This window comes from Rhincodon typus, unplaced genomic scaffold, assembly GCF_021869965.1.
Source record: "Rhincodon typus isolate 14 unplaced genomic scaffold, sRhiTyp1.1 hic_rhity00002344, whole genome shotgun sequence".
NCBI classification, from domain to species: domain Eukaryota; kingdom Metazoa; phylum Chordata; class Chondrichthyes; order Orectolobiformes; family Rhincodontidae; genus Rhincodon; species Rhincodon typus.
In genome coordinates, this window is record NW_025967982.1 from 2300 (window position 1) to 25000 (window position 22701).

The 22701-nt window shown below is 40.4% G+C and overlaps 1 protein-coding gene across 1 annotated transcript; it reads right to left on the reverse strand.

Moving 5' to 3' along the window:
- Positions 1-289: 289 nt before the first annotated feature.
- On the reverse strand, positions 290-21877 carry LOC109912241 (lymphoid enhancer-binding factor 1-like; the record flags this gene model as incomplete). The annotated part of the gene is made up of 5 exons (XM_048593119.1): positions 290-363; positions 4952-5000; positions 10810-10917; positions 14123-14285; positions 21755-21877. Coding segments are annotated over 5 exons (496 nt in total), but the record flags the coding sequence as incomplete, so codon positions are not given.
- Positions 21878-22701: the final 824 nt, after the last annotated feature.

Genomic DNA, 22701 nt, shown 5'->3' on the forward strand with positions numbered 1-22701 from the left:
CAAACCCTTTTCTTTCCTGCTTGTTTGCAAAGGCAGGTACTGTGACCTAATTTGTTATCAACACCACATTATTATTTGAGCACAATGTCACTTCGAAGGAAATGACATGGATCTCTTCCAACTTTTATCACTGCTTCCACTTTAACAAGAAAATGGCGTGCCAAATGCTGTCTCCATAAAGGTTACCTTCTTCAATGAAGCCTCTACAGAACAGGTAAGAGAAGTTTTGTCAAAAAATTGTTATTATAAAAAAATGTCAAGCCCGTTAAAGATAGAGTAATTATGGGTACCTGCAGGGGAGGCACCGCATCTACTGCAGATCAAGTTCGAACAATGGGCGACACATCATTGCGGTGTTTGAATCTGTTAGTGTGAAGTAAACAAAAACAACAATAGAGGAACACAATTTGTAAAAGAAATGGAGTTAGTATGCAATCCAGGTCAGCCAGAGAAGCAACCACAGCTCCACACAGAATATTCAATCAGGAGAGAGAATATGGGCTTCAAAGAGATTGCATTTTCTTTTCATATGCTGCAGGCCCTTTCAGACTGTATCTCAAAACTAACAATTTGTTTGAACAAGAGACTCTGCCCTAATGAAGGTACCAAGCACAACACTATGTGAAAGGTGAATTGAAATAACATTCAATAGCGTGGCCACAAAATCAAGATGGTGGCAGAGTTCTGTGGTACTGTGGTTCTTAGCTCTTCAGTCTTGAATGTAATTTGCTTAAAAATGCCTTGAAGTGGTGCAGCGAAGTTAAAAGGCGTGTAAGCTTATCATCGTCCCCAACCTAGGCCAACACAGGCTTTAGGTAATACTGCCTCTGAAAAATATTTGCACTCAGTTTGCTGTGCTTTATCTGCAGGTTCTGCAAATCTGAAAGGAGAGGCACCTGGCAAGAAGAATGGCTAACGCAGAGTGTTAGGCAACAAAATACACACCTGCAAGGGCCGCACCAGTCTGTCCGTTGGTCAAGGCCAAAGCGTGCCCGGCATTTCTTAGGAGAGCTTGGATCTGAACAAATAAAACAAAAAGAAACAAAAAAAAGCGGAACATGTGGCAAGGATGGGCAAGGAAGGCATGAAAAAGACAGAAAAAAAAGCAAAGAAAAGCAATAGATGTTATAGCAACTGTTACAATAATTGAACAAAGTTATTTGACACAACAGAGTCAATTTGAAGGTTGTTTTAGTAAGGCAAACATTTTACTTATAAGCAGAGTGCTTTTTACCACATATAAAGGTGCTGAATTAAACAAACATAAAAGGTGTTATGAAATTAAATATTAAAAAAAGAGCAAAGCGAAAAACCTCTATGTTTGCAGAGAGGATGCTACAGTATTCAGATAAAGCAGACTTTTGCTAGAATGAAGTAGATCACTCAAAGCTGAAACTAACCCTGCAAACCTGGCCACCTCCCCATTGTCATGAGAAATTGTTAAATCGATATGTGTCTCGTTGCTTCAGTGTGTAAATGTATGGCGGGCACTAACTCATACAGGTTTGATAGCTAATCTGCCAAGCTTGGGCAAGAAGAGTAGTACAACAAGTGGCATGTAGGACAGTGAACGAAAGGAATAAACCTGGGGGTGTTGTCCAGATTAATTGCTTCTTGGAAAATAAATTGGTTTGAACATCAGGCAGGGTGTGGTCAGACTCAAATGAGATATACACATGTTCCTGTGATCTGAAACATACAAACCAGATTAATATAAAGAACTGCCACTTGAGTGAAAGGTAATGTAATGTAATTTTTGGCAGAAGGGCAAATTTGGGGTGAAGAAATAATACGAGTAAAATTGAGTTCTATTTCTTGTAAACTGATTCTTTCAGGAAAAAAAGGAATCTTTTTCATTATTCAAAACGTGAATGTAGGCCACTGACAATGTCAATGCCTCATCATGCCCTCTAACACCTGTAACATTCTAAATTCCCATTAATTCTATTAGTAATTGAGAAGATCATAAGAAATAGGCAGAAGAGTAGGTCATTCAACTCCTTTAACCTGATTCACTATTTAATAGGCGCAAGTCTGATCGGACTCTGTCCTCAACTCCACTTTCCTGCCTGCCCTCTATAACATGCCTCCCTAGTCGATAAAAGAACTGTCCGACTCAGTCTTGAATATACTCAATGACTAGCTTCCACTGTGGAAAAGAATTCCAAAGACTGATGATTGTGCAAGAGAAAAAAAATCCTCTTCATCTTAAATGGGAGATGCTTATTTTTAAAGAATGCACTTAAGTCCATTCAAAATGACCGCTACAGAATTGTCTGTGTATACTTGGAAGAATGGTGACAGTGTTCTTAATATCTTCCTGTGCACTTTTTCTTTTACTATTTTATCATAATTATATGTATTTCAGACTAGGTGGCCACTTTTTAGGATTTTTGATGTTTTGAAATACTTCTGAAGGACAGAACAGCTTGCGCATGCCAACTCATTCTATTGGGAAAAATTGCACAGGCAGCCTAATTTTATAAATGGAAATGCCAGTGAGACTAAAAACAAACTAAAATAGCAATGTGAGCCAAACCACGAATACCAAAGAAGCCAAACAACAACCTTGTTTCTTTTTGAAGTGTCATTTTCTATATTCATCAAATCCTGGTCATCAAAGTTCAATTAATGATTTTGGGGAATTGGGTAATATTAGCTTAAAAGGCCGAATTAAATGTGTGAGTGATGCTTGCTTTTTATCGATGAAAGTGTTTTCATCGTTAACACTGTTCCTCATTTTTGGAGATAGGCTTGACAGTAGGATTGATTTTTCTTTCCAACAATGTGTATTTGCCCTTATTTGTCATTTTCCGTCCCTATAGCTGTAAATGTTCTTGTTCATGAATCCATGGGGATACATTAATATCAATAAATAGGTGTCCTTGCATTGCTGAAGCTATGTGCCCCATTTTAATGTTTCAGGTTAAAACTACTCTGCTCTGCTGGGTTCCTGAGCCTTGGGAAATCCAGCTGCAACGGGGAAAGAAAGATCACTGGATCTAGGAGATAGGACCCTTCCCTCACCACTTGATCCAGCATACCTGCATCATAAAATACTGGCGATCTGAACCTATTCAACACCTGACCTTCTGAACCTGCTCCCAGAAACCTTACTGAGGAGTCTGTCTCACAATCTGCATAAGGCCTCTCATCTCCCCCCTCCAATTCCACATGGGCAGGAACCTCCCATTACACCCCACCCACAATCCAAGCTCGGATTTATCTGGTCCTATACTTCTCACCTGACTGGGAGCCATGACTGAAATCCAGCTCACAAATCCAATGGTGACATCACACTTAAGTGTGAAGGGGAGCTGCAACTGGAGGTCTCCCTTCCATCTGCTGACACCCAGCCTAACTGGTCTTGTCGGATCAAAAAGTTAAAATCCTCCTTCTATACGTCTGCTTTTATGTGCATATCGTGCGGTTGAATGGTTGCATTTTGTGCTGTGCCTGTTTGTTTGTGTGTGTCTGTCTCCAGCAGAGTGCGACTGTTTATCCTGTGTCACTGTGCGTTCGCCTGTGCAAGGGTTAACACTGTGGTATATGTCAGCACCACAGGTGCTTTTTAAAGCTTTCTTCTTTCATTTTAGAGGCAGAGTCTCTTTTTCAATTTAGGTTTTCTATTGGAAAAGTTTGTTTAGAGGTACATTATAATACTTTTACTGTTCTCAAAAGAACCCACATAATTTCTGAACAAGCTCTGTTTATAATTTATGGAGATTACTTCCACCACGCCCCTCACTGACCAACAAATAAAACAGTTTGCAGCACTGCAAATGGCATCCTCTCAAGTTACACATACCAAATAAATCTAAAATATTCTAAAACAGGGAATTACACAAGACAGTCAAATTTAGCCCCCGGGGTATATAGTAATCAAATACAAAGACACTGAATATTTCTGCATCAAAGCACAAGTGAAATGAGCATTCATGAAAAAGCACTTGATAAGGCCTTTTGCCAAAGATGCACCACCCAAAAGTGTAAGTCACGTTGAAATGTTTTATCATGATGGAGATGACACACAGCCCCTCTGGCTTATTTGCATTTTCAAACAAGTAGAAAAGTTAGCCAGATATTTATGTGGCTTGGGGGAGTTGGATTTTCATTTGTCCCTGAGTGGAATGTAGAAGAAAAATTAAGCAGTGAAGATTGTGCAGCTGCAACTGAGCTCACTTGAATCCCCTTCCATTATTTGAAAAGTGAGCTCCATTACAGATGTGCAATCCTCTTCATTCAGGCTTCTCTCTGTCCTCTGCCCGGGTGACACTCTCCATCAGGCATAAGGACACAGACTAACCGTCTGTCTTTTTCAAAAGCACTGACTGCCCTAGTATAAATTGTGTAATAAATCAACACAGCAGTTGATGCTGCAGCATAGTGATCGTCAATTCTCTTTCTCACTCTCATACCCGAGCAGCCACTGTCCACCAGAATGATCACAATAAGTTAAAAGTTTTTAAAAAAGACTTCCTATGTAAACCATGACATGATTATCTCACAAAGAAACCAAACACTTTGGAATTTATTCATGTCTGTCACATATGTAAGGGTTCAAAATATAGACAAATAGTTCAAATGAACTTCAGTGTTTAATAATTTCAAAATACACTTCCACTCCTTTACTGCATTGGATGGACCTGTTGCAAATTCCTATTTGCTGCATGTTATTGCAAACTTATTTTACGTCTGGTGAGGTGTAATTGAGGTATGCGTTAGTAAATTGATACGAAATTCTACTGGCTGCTATCTTAATGAAGGCATTAAACATTAGTGAAATAGTTGACTTCTTTGATAAAACGAAAGCTCAAGAAATATCATTAATACAACAGCCTGGTAATATTGCATAATGTGAATCATCCCATGATTTCACGTTGCAGTTGAATGAGATGCACAATCACAGGTGAACAGCAAGCACAAGTTATGACATGAAAAATCTCCATACCTGGGTCAGAGTCTTGCTGCTTTTCTCTTTTCCTCCTTTTCTTTTTACCCTACAATAAATAATTTCCAACATATTCAAGTCTATTTATGTCTCAGTGATGACAGTTCTTAAATACTAAACATTTCTCGTCTTTTGGGCATTCTTAAAAACTACTCAATGTTTTTACTAATGGCAAGGCTCCCACTTTGTAGAAGTACTCCAGATCATCAAGGAAATCTTAGACTTGTAATCTCCCTTAACTGTCCACTCTGCAACCCTTGAATATTCTCCCTTTACTGCATTATGGCTTATGATAGATTCAGTAATGTGCCAGTTATCTGGCTCATGTATATATAGCAAAATGACGGACAATATTCAAAAGAATAACAACATAAATTTTAAAAAGCTGATGTGAGTATTCAAAAAAAACAAAGAAAATAAAAATGATCCTTTATTTTACGTGAGGCATATTTATTCATTAAAACATTAGGGAAAGTTAAGACGGAAATGTGGTTAGTCCGTAGATGTTCATAAGGAAGAACAGGGCAGTGAAAGGCTTTCTCTAAAATAGGAAGGGAAGATAAAAGATTGCATCACCCATGTCACTCTTGTACACCTCTTAACTTCCAACTGAAATGATAATTCTTACGAAATTCCTGACCTTCTCTTGGACAGAAATGGTGCAGTTGATGGGGAGAGGAACATTAATATAATGTCAAAAGAAGCAAAATATGTTTTTTTAAAGAAAAGCTGACTGTGCAAGTGAGGAATATATATATACAATTTGCTCTTTTGGCATTTCGAGCTAACCTTTGAAATTATAACATGTGCTCTTTGTGGTTTCTCCAAAGGCGGAACATTTCATCACCACAGTGTGCTTTGTTAGTGTGGGACCCACTGTACTTCCTTTCCAATATAAGGACCAGGAAACATAACCCACATTCCAGTTTCGCACTCAGGTTTCACCAGATGCCAGGGGCATCCGCACAAAGAAAAGACTAGGAACAAAATATCAGAAGCTTGAAAAATTTGCAAAGCCAATGCAATAATTCCCATCAGCTAGCGGGATGGAAGGGGAAGGAGGCAGGCTAGCTGCCAGTTTTCCATTCAAAAAGAACAAACAAACCAAGTGTTTGATCTTTATTCTATCAGACCGTTCCTTATAAAAATATGTGGTGCTTTACAGTGCGTAGAAATGTCTGTGAATTCAAACTAAAAGCAGATAATTTACTTTCCTACATTGTATTTTAAGAAAAGCACAACATTGAAGATTTTTTTTTGACTGAATAGAAAATTTAGCTAGTTTCCTATACAAGATTTTCTATTAGTGGATTGTGACTACAGAATTCAGTTTTCTGCTTTTGTTTCCTCTTCTTGGAATTTATTTACTCCCACAGATGCGTATGTGTTGGATTTTAGCATTGGCCAAGTCTGTTTGGAGACATATAAAGAATTGGGTTAGCGGATGTTAATTTTTGGATTGAGATACTAATAGTTTAATCCCAGATTTGACATTCAGATATTGCATAGAAGCTTTCCCATTGTGGTTTATGACATTGTCTAGACTTTCCAAGATAATTCGTTTGCAACTGGATTTAGGCATTGCTTATTTTTAGATTTTTAAATTTGATTTTCCTTGCTAAAAGTTCCCCTTCTGTGCCTTGATGTCCTGAACTCATTATATCTTTCATAGTTTGTTGCTCTCTCATATCTTAATCAATACCTGCCAATCGTGTCTACTTTGACAGTGAGCTCTGACAGGCTAATTAAGCAGAACAGACCATGGGCTCAACCTCGTCCATATCAACTCTCTGCACATGTGTACGTACATACATTTATGCTCACATGCATACACAAATACCTACAAACATACACACATGCGCACACCTCTAACAGGGATCATGGGTGCAATCCAGAGTGGGTGAACTAGCTGATTTTCTCCTCCTATCTTGTAAGTGTGACTGACTACTGCAGCATTCTGATTGTTATAGTTGGTTCAGCAGAGACATAGGGATCAAGCATTCTATCTGAAATACTGAATTCCTTTTAGTATGAATTGTGATGTGTAGTGCTGTCAGCATGCTCAATATTCATGACACAAATTGCCTTAAAAAAGATTGTTCTTGCTTTGTTTTAAATAAATTTAGTAAGATTTGTGATTGCCTGATACTTATTGAAGGGTATTCATGGTACCACATAAAGGGTTATTGTACAAACAGGAGATCACGTTAAAGGGAATGACATATTAGCACTGATAGAAGATTGACTAGTTGGCAGAAAACAGATGGTATGCATAAATGGGTCTTTTCAGATTGGCAGGGTGTAACAAGTGGAGTCCAGCCAGCTCTGTGCCATATTCTCAACTTTTTTACGATTTATTTCAATGACTTAGATGAGGGGAATGAAGGCACGGTAGCTATATTTGCAGATGACACCAAAGATAGGTAGGAAAGAAAGTTGTGAAGATAATATAACAAGGATGTCGACCCATGTAGATAGTTTCAGTGTGCAAGAATCTGCCAGATGGAATATAAAGGAAGAAAATGTGAATTTGTTCACTTTGTCAGAAGAATTAAAATTACTTAAATATTATCAACTATTATTTAAATAGAGACTAATTGCAGAATTCTGAGGTGCAAATGGATCTAGATGTTCTAATGCATGTGTCATAATAAGTTAGTATGCAGGTATAGCAAGTGATTAAGAATTTTCAACAATTTTAGGACTTGGGGCATCTTCTCCCATGTCCTTACTGCAACTCCCACATACCGGGCCTTGTTATCACATGGTCTGCTATTACACACGACTAATTGTTAATGGTCTCCATTAGCAGCAAATCATTCTCCTAGGCTGACAGTTACCCACTCCTTTGTCAATCCAACTGCTCTTCTCTCTCTTTGGGCTCCATCTCCAACCTATTTTTTACTCCTTACCCCCTCCCCCCCGCCCTACTTCTGCATGAAGAAAAATCATTTTTCTAGCTACCATCTGTTCTGAAGAAGGGTCACTGGACCCAAAATGTTAACTCTGATTTCTTTCCACAGATGCTGCTAGACCTGCAGAGATTTTCCAGCAATTTCTGTTTTTATTCTTCTGATTTCAAGCATCTGCAGTTCTTACAGAGTCATACAGCATGGAAACAGACCCTTTGGTCCAACTAGTTCATGCTGACCATGTTCCCAAACTAAATTAGTCCCACTTGCCTGGGTTTAGCCCATATCTCTCCAAACTTTTCCTAATCGTGTACTTATCTTTTAATTGCTGTAACTGTACCTGCATTCATCACTTCCTCTGGCAATTTATTCCACATAAGAGCCATGGTCTGTGTAAAGAAGTTGCCCTTCCTGTCCTTTTTAAATCTTCTCCTCTCACCTTAAAAATATGCCCCCTAGTTTTGAACTCCCCCACCATAGGGAAAAGACCCTTACTATGCCCCTCATGATTTTACAAACCTCTATAAGGTCACCCCTCAACCTCCTATGCTCCAGCAAAAAAAGTCCCAGCCCATCCAGCCTATTTTTATAACTCAAACCCTCCACTGCCGGCAACATCCTGGTAAATCTTTTCTGAACTCTCTCCAATTTAATAATATCCTTCCCAAAGCAGGGCGACCAGAACTGCACACAGAACTCCAGAAGAGGCCTCACCAACATCCTCTACAACCTCAGCATGACATCCCAACTCCTATATTCAAAGGATGAGCAATGAAGGCAAGTGTGCTAAGCACCTTCTTAACCACCCTGTCTACATGTGATGCAATTTTTAAAGAATTATGCACTGAATCCCTAGGTCTCTCCGTTCTACAACACTACCCTGGGCCCTACAATTATCTGTATAAGGCCTGCCCTTGTTTGTTTTACAAAAATGCAATTCCTTGCATTTATCCAAATTGACTCCATCTGTGACTCCTCAACCCATTGACCCAAATGGTCAAGACCTTTCGGTTTTTTGCTTAAGAAGGTTGTTGGGATGCTATCTTTACTAGAAGAGGAATTGAACATATAAGTAAGGATGTTATGCTTCAGCTATACAAAGCATTAGTCAGACCACATCTCAAATACTGTGTGCAATTTTGGTCTCTGCCTTTAAGGAAGGATCTAAATATACTCAAGGTGGTTGATAGAAGGTTTCCTTCGATAACTTGGAATGATTGAGATTTGATTGAAGTTATAAGATTCTCAATAGTCTCGAGAAGGTGGACATAGAAAGGATGTTTCCTTTTGTGGTAAGTCCAGAATTTTTTAGGGGGTAATTTTTAAGGCAGAGATTGTGTTTTTTTTTCTCTTACAGGGCTGTATGGCTTTGCAAAACAGAAGAAGCAGGAAGCATGAATATTTTTAAGACAAAGGTAGACAGATTCTTGATAGACATGGGGAATCAAAGATCATTGAGGGTAGACAGGAATGTGGCATTTAAAACACAAACTGATCAGCCATGATTTTACTGAATGGTGCAGCAGACTTGATGGGCCAAATGGCCTACTTCACCTCCCCAATTGCAAGTTGGTGTGAAATGAAATGGAATTGAGAGGTTTAGATGGTATCATATACTAAGCAAAATCCTTAATATTTATTCTAAAGTTTATTGTAATCTCTGTGCTTATTTAGGTCAGATGTGAAAGAATAAAACATTGGAATTACAAGTAATTCTGCCTATGTCCAGTCAGTGACATGCTAAGGTAATGATCTTCTTACACTACAGTTTGTCTGAGAGCTGTTCGATACCTTCATGCAATATAATGACTCACTATCTATTCCTGTAATTCTTCACAATAATCCTTTTCAGGTTTTCATATTGCATTCCTTTTACCCAGCCACTCCCAATCACATTTTGGCTTCACATTACAAGATATAAGATCAATGAAGGCAACTTGTTATTTGATCTTTGAACAGTTTACAATGCTAACAAAGCTCCCTGAAAAAATGCCAAAAAGCCTCTGAGCTTCACTGCATTCTATAATAATCAAAGATATGGACCAGGAGGTCCTAGAGTGGATCTCTGGTCATTGCTGACTTCAGTTGAGCCATTATAGGGTGCTTTGACTGAGCTAAGTATATCATGCTAAAGTAGGGGGGAATATTAGCCTGTGTTTCTGCTCCTGAATACTGTTAATGACCTGGGTGGAAAATTCACACGTGTGGGCACTGGGGGAAGATGAATTTGACTTCGATACCCTCTTCAATCAAATGCTTTACCAAAACACCCGATCTAATTCCCCTCATGAAGACTGGCTGCATGGCTAAGGTATTGAGAGGTTCACTGGCATCTCTAGGACTGTGCTGGGGGTTATAGGGTAAAAAAGGGGCAGAAAAGTACACTGATTGCAGAAAATGATGTCTTTTAAACAACCTACAAATAATAGTTTTGTGAGCATGGAACAACGCAGTACACAGAAGCTGTCAAACAAAATGTGCCCTGAATTTATAGAATGCAGAGCTGGCTAAGAATCTACAGCCTGTCAACAATATGAATACTGTGCCTTTCGGTAAGGTTGGCACAAGTAGCTTCAGTGCCTTAAAAGATAGGAGATAAAATATCAGCCGATTTCACGCTTTTAATTGTTAGTTAGTTGACTTTGGTTAGAAAGTGTGTATGGGTGAAGAGAGGATCAAGCTTAGAAATGATGTCCTCTCCATGGTTAAATAACCTGCTGAACTTGCTGACTTGGCTCACGTGAAGAATAGCCACTTGGTAAGGCACTGAGGGCTCCCGACACCTGTGGGGTCACCACCTTAGAGGAGGAGAAAAGGGGGAGAAAATTGGGGAAAATGTAGATGGTGCTATTACATTCCAGAAAATTCCACAGTCCACTCTGATTAGAATCAGCTGCTTTCTACTATCAAATATTAATAATAATTGATTTATAAAAATCAACTTACATAGTTATCCCTGGCAGACCAGCCTGGATAAAGTTGCATGTGTAGTTGTCGTTCTTTCCTTGCCAATTCATAGTACTTTGCCTGTTCTTCACGAGAGAGAGCATGCCACTGTCCAAATAAAAGTGCAATAATGTTGGATTTAGCAAACTGTCATATTTTCACAGAAGGGGCATTATCCCATATGTAAATTATTTCCCCTGGTACCCCGATGGAATCTGCATTGTGGAAGGCATGCATGCATGTCCTTTTAAATTCCTTCCCCCTCCTTATCCCCTTGACTTATAACCGTGGCATTCAAATCCCAAAGTTTTCAGCTGTTTAAGGAAAGTGAGCTATCTTCAAAGGCCATTAGAAATAACACGCCAGCACTCTATTCACTACAATCATGCCATGGACAATATAATGATCCTTAGTTGGGTTGCATTAATATTAACTCAGATACAGCCAGGCTCCTATAGATCTCAAGTAGGAAAGAGAAAACTGCTATAGTCCCATAGGAACAGAGGCTGCTCTCTGTCTCATCACAGAGAACCTACTGGTGGTTAGGTTAATTTGAGGGTCACCATGCCTCAATATGAAAGGTGAGGCTGAGAGGGCAGGACCTACATGGTAACCTCAGCCAGTACAGGAATTAAACCCATGCTGTGGGTGTCACTTTGCATCATAAGCCAGCCATCCAGCTCTCAACTAGAAAAGTGGAGCAAAATAAAACTCAATTTTATCTCTTCACTTTGTACTCTCTGAATCGTGAAACTACAGCTACTTATGAATTCCCTGTTTGAAATCTGTTTGGATGAGGTTTGCAGGATGCATCTAAAAACATTACCAGTTTGACACATGTCTCCAGCGAGAGTACTCCTAATGGCTTAGAATACAATGGCTCCATGTGAAATTGAGCCATTGATACCAGGAAGATCCTACTTTCATCACTGGTTTGAGCTGATTCGAGCTGATCTCAGTGGAAGGATTGTGCTCACGGTGCTACATCAGTTTCTCTCTATTTGCATTTTTCTCCTCTTGTTGAACTGAAAAGCTGATCTTTTATTGAAGCTGATGTCACCAAGTGGCAGTTGGGAAGACTGGTTACAACCAGAGAGGTAAAAGTGAAATCTATGAGGGCAGCTTCACTGAGCTGGACAATGAAAAAGATAACACTGTGGTCAACATGAAAGATTACAGAAAGGTCAAGGAAGGATGCTTCAACATCATCTGAGAAACACCAGAGATCACCTGTGAATTTGGTTTGGGTCATTGCAGTGTTGTGGTGTGATAGAAGCTGTATGTTAATAGTACATCTAACGTAAAGGGAATGCACAGAAATACGATCAGACAAAAATAGATGACACAACAAGGAAGGAGATAATAGAAAAGGCATGATCAATGAAATGAGGTTTACAAAGGATTTACATGATGAGTTGCAAGGATTAGGAGAAATAATTTCAGACTTTCATGTGGCCTTGATGGCTAAAGGCAAAGGAGGGGGAGGTGTATAGCAATTCTGAGCTCTACAAGTAAAAGATCATGGTGAGTTTGTGGATAAGAAGAGAGTTACAGTAGTAATTGAGATGATTTTGTTGCCTCAGGCAAGTTCACAGAGTGGAAGACGGTTGCAGATCCAAAGATTTTCTTTATGGTGAGGTAGCCAGGCCAGGAAACCAGCAGGACAGTCTAAAGTCCTCTTTATAGGATGCTCACATGCATATGACGTGAAGTCACTAGATGTCAATTTTCACACCTGGACACTAGTTGATGCCAGAGGGAAATGATGACATCACTTGTGGACCAATGTACACCTTCATTATGTTCAGTGGCTACCATGATTTGGCAACAGGCACCAACACTTAAAACATTAACCACCAAGAATACCTGACCTAATCACCACTTCATCTGTGACACTTGGTACAGAACTTGCTTCTCATGATTGGTCTCATCATCCATCAATAAAGGTTCATTCTAAAGCTACCCCCATCTCCAAAGGGTTTGGTTTGCTTCAGATACATGTCTTACATAGATGAAAGGATACAAATGACAGAAATAGGAGAGCCAAGGACATGAAGGGAATTAAATACCGAACAAGGCAGAAACCTGATTAGAAAGATACAAGCAAAAACAGAAATTTCTGGAGAAATTTGGCAGGTCTGGCAGCATCTGTGGGAAGAAAGCAGAGTTAACATTTTGAGTCCAGTGACTCTTCATAAGAACGGTTCATCAGAACAGGAGGGGTCGAATGATAGAGAATACAGTTTCTGAGAAGTGGGAGAACTACTATAATGGTACCTTACACAGAGGTTAGGAAGGGGAGTTTGATGGTTAATGGTTTAGTGAGATTGAAGTCAAAGGAGCAAGTGGCCTGTCTCATTAGTGAAATGGGCTTAGAGAGGGAAGAAGAAAGTGAAAGGCTTTGATTCAGGGCTAGGTCAGGTCAGAGTCCCACAAGAGGATTAGCTGGACAACTTGGAAAAGCAGAAAGGAGTAAATATGCTCAGAGGTAGTTGAATATCCGCAGCCCTTGGCCTCAATTTTAACTGTCCCATCTGGTAGAAACTGAATTATAGAATTGTGGGGCAGGGATATTTAAAATAACACAAGTCTCCTAACCAATTGAGATCCTGTGGCTTTTTTACCATACCCTGATACTAATCTAGTCTTTTGAACAGATCAACAGGAATAAAGACCATCGGGATTTAATCTGAACTTTTCCCCACTTCTGATCCATATTTACAGTCTTCCTCTTCCCCACCCAATCTTCCCATATAATTCCCTGATGAGCTCTCCTACAACCAGATGTCCACTGCTACCCAACGATCACTAGTTAATCTGGCTGGATATCGGCCTACAATAGCTCAACTTTGTTGGGTTTCTCTCACCATTGCTGTACCCCTGTGAAATCAGCATCAAGCACCATGATGGAAATTTTCGCTATTGTTGGAGGTGAAGGTACAGTATGGAGAGGGTTTGAAGGATCTGATTGGTAGTAGTAAAACAAGAAAGAGATTACTTTTGAATTATCTTTATCTAACCGGATCTGATGAAGAATGCCTAAACAATTGTGTTCCAGAAACATAAATCCTTTGCCTTGAGGAAGCAAAAATGGGGAGACTACAACTGGCATTTTATAAGCCCTGAATGTACAGCACTGCAAAACTCAATTGTCCATGCTTCAATCTGGCTGAAGAGTGGCATCTGACCGAGAGTCCTGTGGACTACTGGCATCCTGGAGATGTACTTGTATGAGCTGTTCTCTTCAAGTGAGAAATGATAAGGATCAGATATTCATTTATTTAAAGCTGACGTGATACATATTCTTACTTACTCTTCGACCCAAGATTTGATTGATGGCTGCGCTCTCTTTCAGAGTGCACTCAGCTACAACTTTTGCCCTCATTTCTTTCATGTAAAGCATAAATGCATTGAGAGGTTTTTTGATAGTAGGCTTTTTACTCTCTTTTTCCCTTTTTGGTTCAGGATTAGGTTTCCTAAAAGACAAAAAAAATTTGCTTAAGAATAAATTGGAACAACTAAATATCGACGTTATTTGATGTAGGCAAAGGGTAATGAGATAGAACAAAAGATTGTGCTTTCATTTCTGAGAAATTGAGATTGAATCAATCCTAGATGGACAGGATGAAAATTTCCCTTTCTAACTCTCACTTCTTGTTTGAGTATCTGAAGTGAAATGAGTTTGGTGCATAGGCTCAACTTGAAGGTTTTAGACAATTCATCAGAACCACAAAAGTGCTTCACATTCATTATGACTGACCTTGTAAACTCATTCTGAGAAGCCTCAAGAATAAGAATTAATAGACCTATTTGGATGATTACGAAAATACTAAATCAAAAAGTGCCATAGGAGATGCTTGACTATCAGGGATGCTTGCACCGATATTCTAATACTAAATTCTTCCAAATCTACTAGAAAAAGTTAAACTAAATATATAGAAAATGTGTGTTTGAAAAATCATTTCAAGGTTGTAATGAGGCTGTGCATTATTCCTAAGTGATTTAAGAAGTGCTTTCCTGGGCCTGTAAACAAGAGGACATATTTCTATAACCATTTACTATAATGTCATTCTGGATGAAATTAGGAAATCATTTGTAATTTTTGACAGGCAACGCTAGACATATGTGAAAAGCCAGGAGAAACCAATGAATTTACCATTGGGAGTCTGTGAAAGGTCAGGCGTGTATTCAAGCTTGGGCGATATTACCATTCCAACACCAAACATTCCAATTGACTTATTGCTGTCAAGCAAAGATCAGGTGTAACAGATAACCGAGATAAGTCATGGTAGTTTGGCAGGTTTCTGCAAGTGAGAAGGCTGGGGGAGGATGGCATGGCAGAGACTGAAATATGTCCAATGATGTCCAGAAGAGAGGTTGATGGAGCTCCATTGGCCAATAAGCTGTTAAAATTGCTAAGTGATAGGATCCTGTAACTTGCCCAAACACCACCCAGGAGAAAGTGGCCCATTTGGTCACTGCCACATGAAACATTCACTCCATTCATTATCAGTGAACAATGGCAGCAATGTCCACCAAATACAAAACATAGCAACTTGCTAAACCTCATTTAACAGCATTTTTAATACTCTGGGCCTAGAGTGACAAAGGCAACAGACGCATGGGAACTCCATCACTTGCAAGTTCCCCGTCAAGCCACACACCATCCTGAATTGAAATTCAAACACCGATCCTTTACTGCCATTGGGTCGAAATCTTGGGACTCCTTCCTAACAGCATTGTGGGTGAACCTACACAAGGTGGACTACAGCAGTTCAATATGATGGCACATCATCGTCTTCTGAAGAGAAATTATGGGTGGGTAACAAATGCTGGTCTTGCTAGCAAAACCCATGAGTGCATAAAAGAAGCTGGTTCAGGAGGCATTTCTACTGCCTGGCAACAGAATTGTTGTGATCCAGTACTGGAGTGGGAAAAGGGACTCATCAATTTTAAGTCTCAGTCCCACTGGTTTCCACAAGGCAGAACATGTTAACACCCCACCACCTTTTGAAATAATGTGAAGTAAAATGGAAACCATTCTTCAGCTAGAAACATCTAAGGCAGGTTTTAGGGAGAAGATCTTTAGCTAACTCAAAATATTGAAGTTTCGTTCTAGGTTTTAACCAAATTCAAAGATAATATTGCAAAACAAGATTAACTCAGAACATTTACTTGCAAAGTCATTTTCTGCATAGTAAATAATTTTGTCCTTCTGGATTTGATTTATATTGTGGATTATACGCTGGAGACATCATTCAGCATCATTACTTCAGTTCCAATTAAAGTCTTTGAGGTCAAAGTGGCAAGCACATCACTCACCATCGGACATTGCATCAGCAGCCTATAAAAATGATTTCAAAATCTTGCAGATTGCTGAACAATGTAAGGAATGCATTCTGAAACAAAATATTTTGTTCTTTTATGGTTGATTCCATCTATTACGTATAAGTATTTACAATTTCAATAACTTGGTGTGACTGATTTTTTTACACCTAACATTAGCATATAAAGATCCTATGACTGTAAGGGAATCTGGGAAGCAAGTTTACACCCATTAACTGTTGTAACGAGATGATATCGTTCAACAATGTACAATAAGAAATCTGATATATAATGCTGATCACTATCTGGTTTAAACTACAAATGGTGCTCTGGCAATCTGATATTTATTACTCTTCAGAGAAAACAGGAGAACATGACAAATATCTGACAAAATCACCACCACCACATCATGTAGCAATTGAGGGTAATACTTATTATCCAGCCATCAGCAAGTAAAAAGAAAGAGGTCTTAGTTCATAAAGTTTGCTGAGCATTTCAAAACCCCCTTTCTAAGGGAAGCATTCATTGAAAGTCCTGGGTGAAAGTTTGAATGGCAACAATGACATGATTGCATGATGATTGTTGCTGTTGCTATAAGTTCTAAAATAAATTGTTAAGCAGCGTAACAAAAGTCTATGCCAGTGATGCCGCATGATACTGCAGTGGCCATTTGGAGAAAGTTTATCAAAGAAGCCATTCCTGGGACAGAACCTATCACCCAACCAACAAACTCTCCAATGTGGCAAACAAATAGTTCCCATAAATAATGGAGAAGGTGGACTTTATACAGAAGATGACAACTACTATTTTATTTGATTAACTGCAAATTAATACCCACATATTTAAAGATGGAGAATGTTAACTTTTGTAGCTTAATTTCAGTCATAAAGCAATATTGTCTATTTAATATGTTGCATCTGTTCGTAACCTCTATCCCAAATTGGAGTCTGATTCATACTGTGCCAAATATAACATAGCTCTCTAATTATGTAATTTATAAGTAACAGTTGCTTCAGCATTCCATAGCCAAAAGGATAATTATTTCCAGGTTCACACTTTCCTGTGACTCAAAACTAAATCAAAATCATCCTTATCTTTTGTCTCTCCCCATGAAACACACTAATACTGTGAATCAGATTTTCCTTGTTCATACATAACTTAAATATATAATTATAATTAAGTATATAATTTAAAGCCTGAGACTCCCTCGCACTGAAAATGTATGATGTTGGCCATAGACATTCAGTCTGCTGAGCTCCCTTGATGCTCTGCTGAACAAAATTACCACCTATTACAAAGCCATACAAACCAGAAGGTTTCCCATTTAATTTCTGCTTTGTGCTGACTTAGCTACTTTCAGCTCAGCTGGCAGAGAGGGATGCCATAGCTAGCCTCAATACAGGGAGAGAATCAGATATGTTTCTTCTCTTCATTACTGCACTACAGTAATGAATACACTTCAAAACTACTTTATTGGTTGTAAAGTGCTTTGAGATGCCCAACAACCAAGATAAATGGATATAAATGCAATCTTTTCATTCTCTTCCAGTAGCCTTGCTGTAAGTGTCCATCTGTGATCATTAAGTGAGTAAAATAACTAAAGGCTGATAATATTGATTAGGCTTCTGTGCTAGTGATGGTTTCTTGGCCAAAGCACTGGAGAGTTGCCGTTACCTTCAGAACCAGATCTCAGCTTGAGTCACCACTTATAAGAGAAAAGCGACAAAATGAAGAAAATACATTCAGTCTGAGGAGTTTAATTTACTTTATTGTGTGTCCTTAAATTTTAAAGAGGAAATACTATCATGGCAACCCCTTTCTTGTTAATATAGGGAGAAAAACTAAAAAAGCTCATGTGTTTTATGTTACATTAATCTTCTTTGTAAGTGAAATGAATTATCTGGTTGTCCTTATATACAAATTAAAAAAGACCTTCGATGAAGGTGAATGTCATTTTTAATATTACAGAATGTTTATGGAGAAATACAAAAAAGTGTGAGATAATAATATGGTCTTCTTACAGTTGTTACTACGTAGCTTAACCGAACTAACCCTCAAAAAAATACTTATTTGGCGAGCATCATTTTTCTTGTCATCTTGAACAAGTTAGCTAGTAGGTCCAGTGTTAGGAAACAGAGCCAAGGTAGCCTATAGTCTTCTTCACCATTTATTGGGCTGATTTTTGCCATTGTTTTTTGGGTGGGAGGCAGATTCAGTCTCAAGAATAGATTTCCCCACAAACTTCCTTCAAGTGGTAACCGCTGTATTGGAGCTTTAGAAAGTCAGATGACAGCAGCAATATAGATTTTTGTTACACTGTTGAGCAATTAAAAAAGAAGCAGCAATATAATCATCCATGCAATTAAGTCATTCATTAGAATCTTAACAGAGGTTAAGCAATGTGGCCTATAGGAAGGTTTGTGTAATCACATGGGAAGTCCAGTGAAGTCTATCTTGATGTTGGGGGCATCTCACACCATCTTTTGATAAGCAGTGTGGTGAGTTTCTTGCTAGGCAATGTTAAGTTCCAATTTGGGGCATTATTGCTTGTTAACACCTTGGTAATGACCCCACTCGCCTCATTAATATTCACCTTCCTATCTTACCAAACACACCAAGCTCGATGTCATCTCAATATAGAAATCGGAGTGGGTACCTGGCAACCTCAGCTTGATGCTTGCTCCATAGGATCTCCATCAGGCACCAACACCTCAGGACATGCTCCATGGGCATCAGCTCACACCCAGTATGTGCCAGGCTCTAAGAACCCTGATGGCAGATCTCTGTGCCATTACAAGATACTTCTGCACTTCAATGTTGCGCTCTCGTGCTGCAATGGCAGTCATCATTGTAACGCACACCCAGTTCATGGAACGGACCAAGTTGCATCACCGGCCTCTTCACTCACTGTCATAGCACTCACTCACTCTTAGCCTATCTGGATGCTCACAGCTTCCCTGCCTTTCCTTGCTTTTCTGTGCTTTGTTCCCTCAGCCAGAGTTACCAGGCTCATATTAATTGTGTCTTGCTGTGCCATTTAGTGCAGATCCAAAGGCAGGAAGCTTATCATAGTTCCCAGCAGGTCTCAGTCAGGTCAAGGGAGATAGCCTTTGGTCAGGGGCACTGGGACAGTAAGTAAAGGGCAGCCTGCGATAGCAATCATGGTCAGTTACTCAGGCCAGTCACAGGCCACATATGGGGTGAAGAGCTGCATGCTGGGCAGTCCTCCACCTGTTTTGATACTTTCCGCCTCACTGGGGGCTGTTTTCCTCCTAGAATGAGAGAGGCAGCTGTTATTAGGGATGAAATTGGATGGCAAAGTTGTCACTATCTGACCAGATAGGGAACTGTTCCGAGTGAGCGAGTAGGCAGCATGCAGGGTTCATGGTGTTGGGGTTTGGGGTGGATGAGGTCAAGTGAGAGGTGATGTTGCAGGTAGTAGTGAGATTGATAGGGGATGAGCCTTGGTGAGTGCAGGATACAGTGGCAGAGATGGAGTGACAGTGAAGTATCGGAGACAAGACGGTGGCACTTGCACTGGTAGAGACGAGAAGGTCATTGACCTTATTCCAATATTGCTGTGCATTCCTCCAAATGGGTGAGGATGCACTGACCGAGGTGTCAACCCCGAACCAAGCTGGCATAGTCAGGTGCTCTGGCCATCACTCTTGGTCCTGGTGCAAGAGGAAGCCCTGCCTCTGCACCACCCCCATCCAGAGGGAGCTCTAGGACCCTGCTCACAAAGTGGGGCATCAATTTGCCCCTGTCTGCCATGTCCAGGGCAAACCTCAAAACCGTGTCGGGCAGCTCCAGACTGTTAGTGCTTCTGTGGGCGCACAACAAGATAGCACAGGCACAAGGAATACTGGACAGTGGCGAGCTCTTCTGGAAATGGAGCTGGATCTCTAAGATGGAGCTGGAATCACACGTGAGGGCTGCCTTAAGGGAGGGGTAGTTAGTTAATAAGGTGAGTTTGGTAAGATAGGCTGAGAAAACCCAACAGGCCACATGGAGAAAAACTCTCCAAAAACTTCAAAGTCACTCATATTTATTCAAAAGATTCGGCCTACACAAAAAAAACCAAACAACTGCACACGCTGGGAAACAAAAACAAAAGCAGAAATTGCCAGAAAAACTCAGTAGGTCTGGCAGCATCTGCGGAGAGAAGACAGAGTTAACCTTCTGGGTCCAGTGACCCTTCTTCAGAACTGATTGTAGCTAGGGGTCAAGTTGGTCTATGTGCTGAAGGAGAGGTGGGGAGGGGGAAGAATTACTAGCTGACAATAGATTGTTTGTGGTAGCAGACCATGTGATGACAAGGCCTGGTGTGTTGGGGTTGGTTAAGGACATGGGAGAAGGTGCTCAAGCCCTGAAATTATGGAACTCGATATTGAGTCCTGAAAGCTGCAAGGTCCCCAAGTGGAAAATGAGGTGCTTTTCTTCCAGCCTGCAGTGAGCCTCTCTGGAGCGCTGCAGCAAGCCCGAGACTGAGATGTTGGCCTGGGAACACAGTGGTGTGTTGAAGTGGCAGGCAACGTAGGGTCATTTTTGCAGGCAAGACATGGGTGTTCTGCAAAGCAATCAGCCAGTCAGTGTTTTGCCTCACTACGGTACAGCAGACCACATTGTGGGGAGCGAATGCAGTAGGCTAGATTGAATGAAGTGCAAGTAAAGCACTACTTCACCAGGAAGGTGTGTCTGGGGTCTTGTCTAGTGAGGAAGGGGAAAGTAAACGGGCAGATGTTGCACCTCTGCAATTGCACCATGGAAGGTGCCGTGGGGATGTGGGTAGATTTTGGGAGAGGAAGAGGAGTGGACCATGGCATCCCAGAAGGAATGGTCCTTGCAGAAGACTGACAAGGAAGGGAGGGGAATATGTGCCTGGCATCCCACTGGAGGTGTTGGAAATGGTGGCTAATGATCCTTTGGAGATGGAAGCTAATGAGATTGTAAGTGAGACAAGGGGACCTTATTGCTGTTGTGGGAGGGAAGCGGGGGAGGGGGTGGGGGGTGCGGATGGTGAAGGCTGAAGTATAGGAGATAGGTTGGACATGAACTGAAGGCCCTATCAAGCATGGTGGTGGGGAATTCTTATTTGAGGAAGAAGGTAGACATTTTGGAGGCCCTCTTGTGGAAGTTGGCAATCATCAGAACAGATGCGACAGAAATGGAGAAACTGGGAGAATGGAATCGAGACTTCACAGGAAGCTGAGTGTGAGGATGTACTGTCCAGATAACTGTGGGAGTCGGTGGGTTTATAGTGGATGTTGGTGGTCAGCCTATCCCCAGAAATGGAATCAGAGATGTCAAGGAAGGGAAGGGAGGATTCAGAGATGGACCAGGTGAAGGTTATAGCAGGGTGGAAATTGGAAGCAAAATTGATAAACTTTTCCAATTCTGGACAAGACAGGGAAGCAGCGCCAATGATGTCATTAATGTATTGGATAAAGAGTTGTGTTGGAGGCCCGAGTAGGACTGGAATAAGGAATGTTTCACGTAACCCACAAAGAGACAGGCATAATTGGAGCCTGTGCATCTACACAAAGAAACAAAAGCTCTCACTGCTTTTCCACCTATGCATGTGCAAGCAGTGCTATGTACTTTCAGCATCATTACTTACATGGATCTCAGCCCACTGTCATATTGATTCATGTCTGGTTTGCCTGAAGCACTCACAATAGCAGGATGGGGGATGCCTGTAGAGTGCATGCCTGGAGGGCCCAACACCAGGGGATGGGGAAACCTGCAAACAAGCAAAGTCATTTTGGTGCTACATTTTCCACAGTGACAACATCGTTGTGCGGCGCGAAATACCAGAATCTGATTTAACTTGTTATTGGGTGAGTGTGGAGAGAACTGGCACACATAGCCAAACGAATTACAGTTCCCAAGCTTTATCGACTAGATTAGTGGATTAACACTTAAAAATATAGACACTGAATTAGAACAGGTGCCTGTGCTGAGCCACAAAGATAGGAAGGAGTAAAAATAACAGCCAAGCGTCCTGCTCCCCCTTGTAGCAGGTTGAAGGCGGAGCATTTTGATAATTAGACAAGAACAGATCAAAATTTGGGTCTTGATGCCCCCACAGTTGAATAAGTTGTCAACGCTCATGCCTGGCCTTAAACATGAAGAATGGCCACTTGAGCGAGATTGACATCCAGTAGAGCTGTGTCCTGCATGATTCAGGGAGTTTCGGTAAGCAAAGGAGAAGCTGAGAGAAATTCAGGAAAACAAGTTGGGGTTGGAGTTATGAAGCTTTATTGCTGATGTAGATCCTTGACAAATATGAGTCAAAGAGAGGAACACAATGTAATAATCCCAATTCTACAGTTTATATTCATGTTTAATGAGGCTTTAGGGAAGAAGATGGTCCAGGACAATTGTGCAAGTGATTAGCATCACATAGCTCACTCATTATACCTTCAGCAACCCCCACTGACTTCAATAGAAGTGCATATTGATATCAAGTGTGGTGTGTAACACCAGGCTGATGTGATACCATCCACATTGTTCTACATATTTCAAATGCTTTTGACTTGAATTATCTTCTTTGTGCACAGGTAG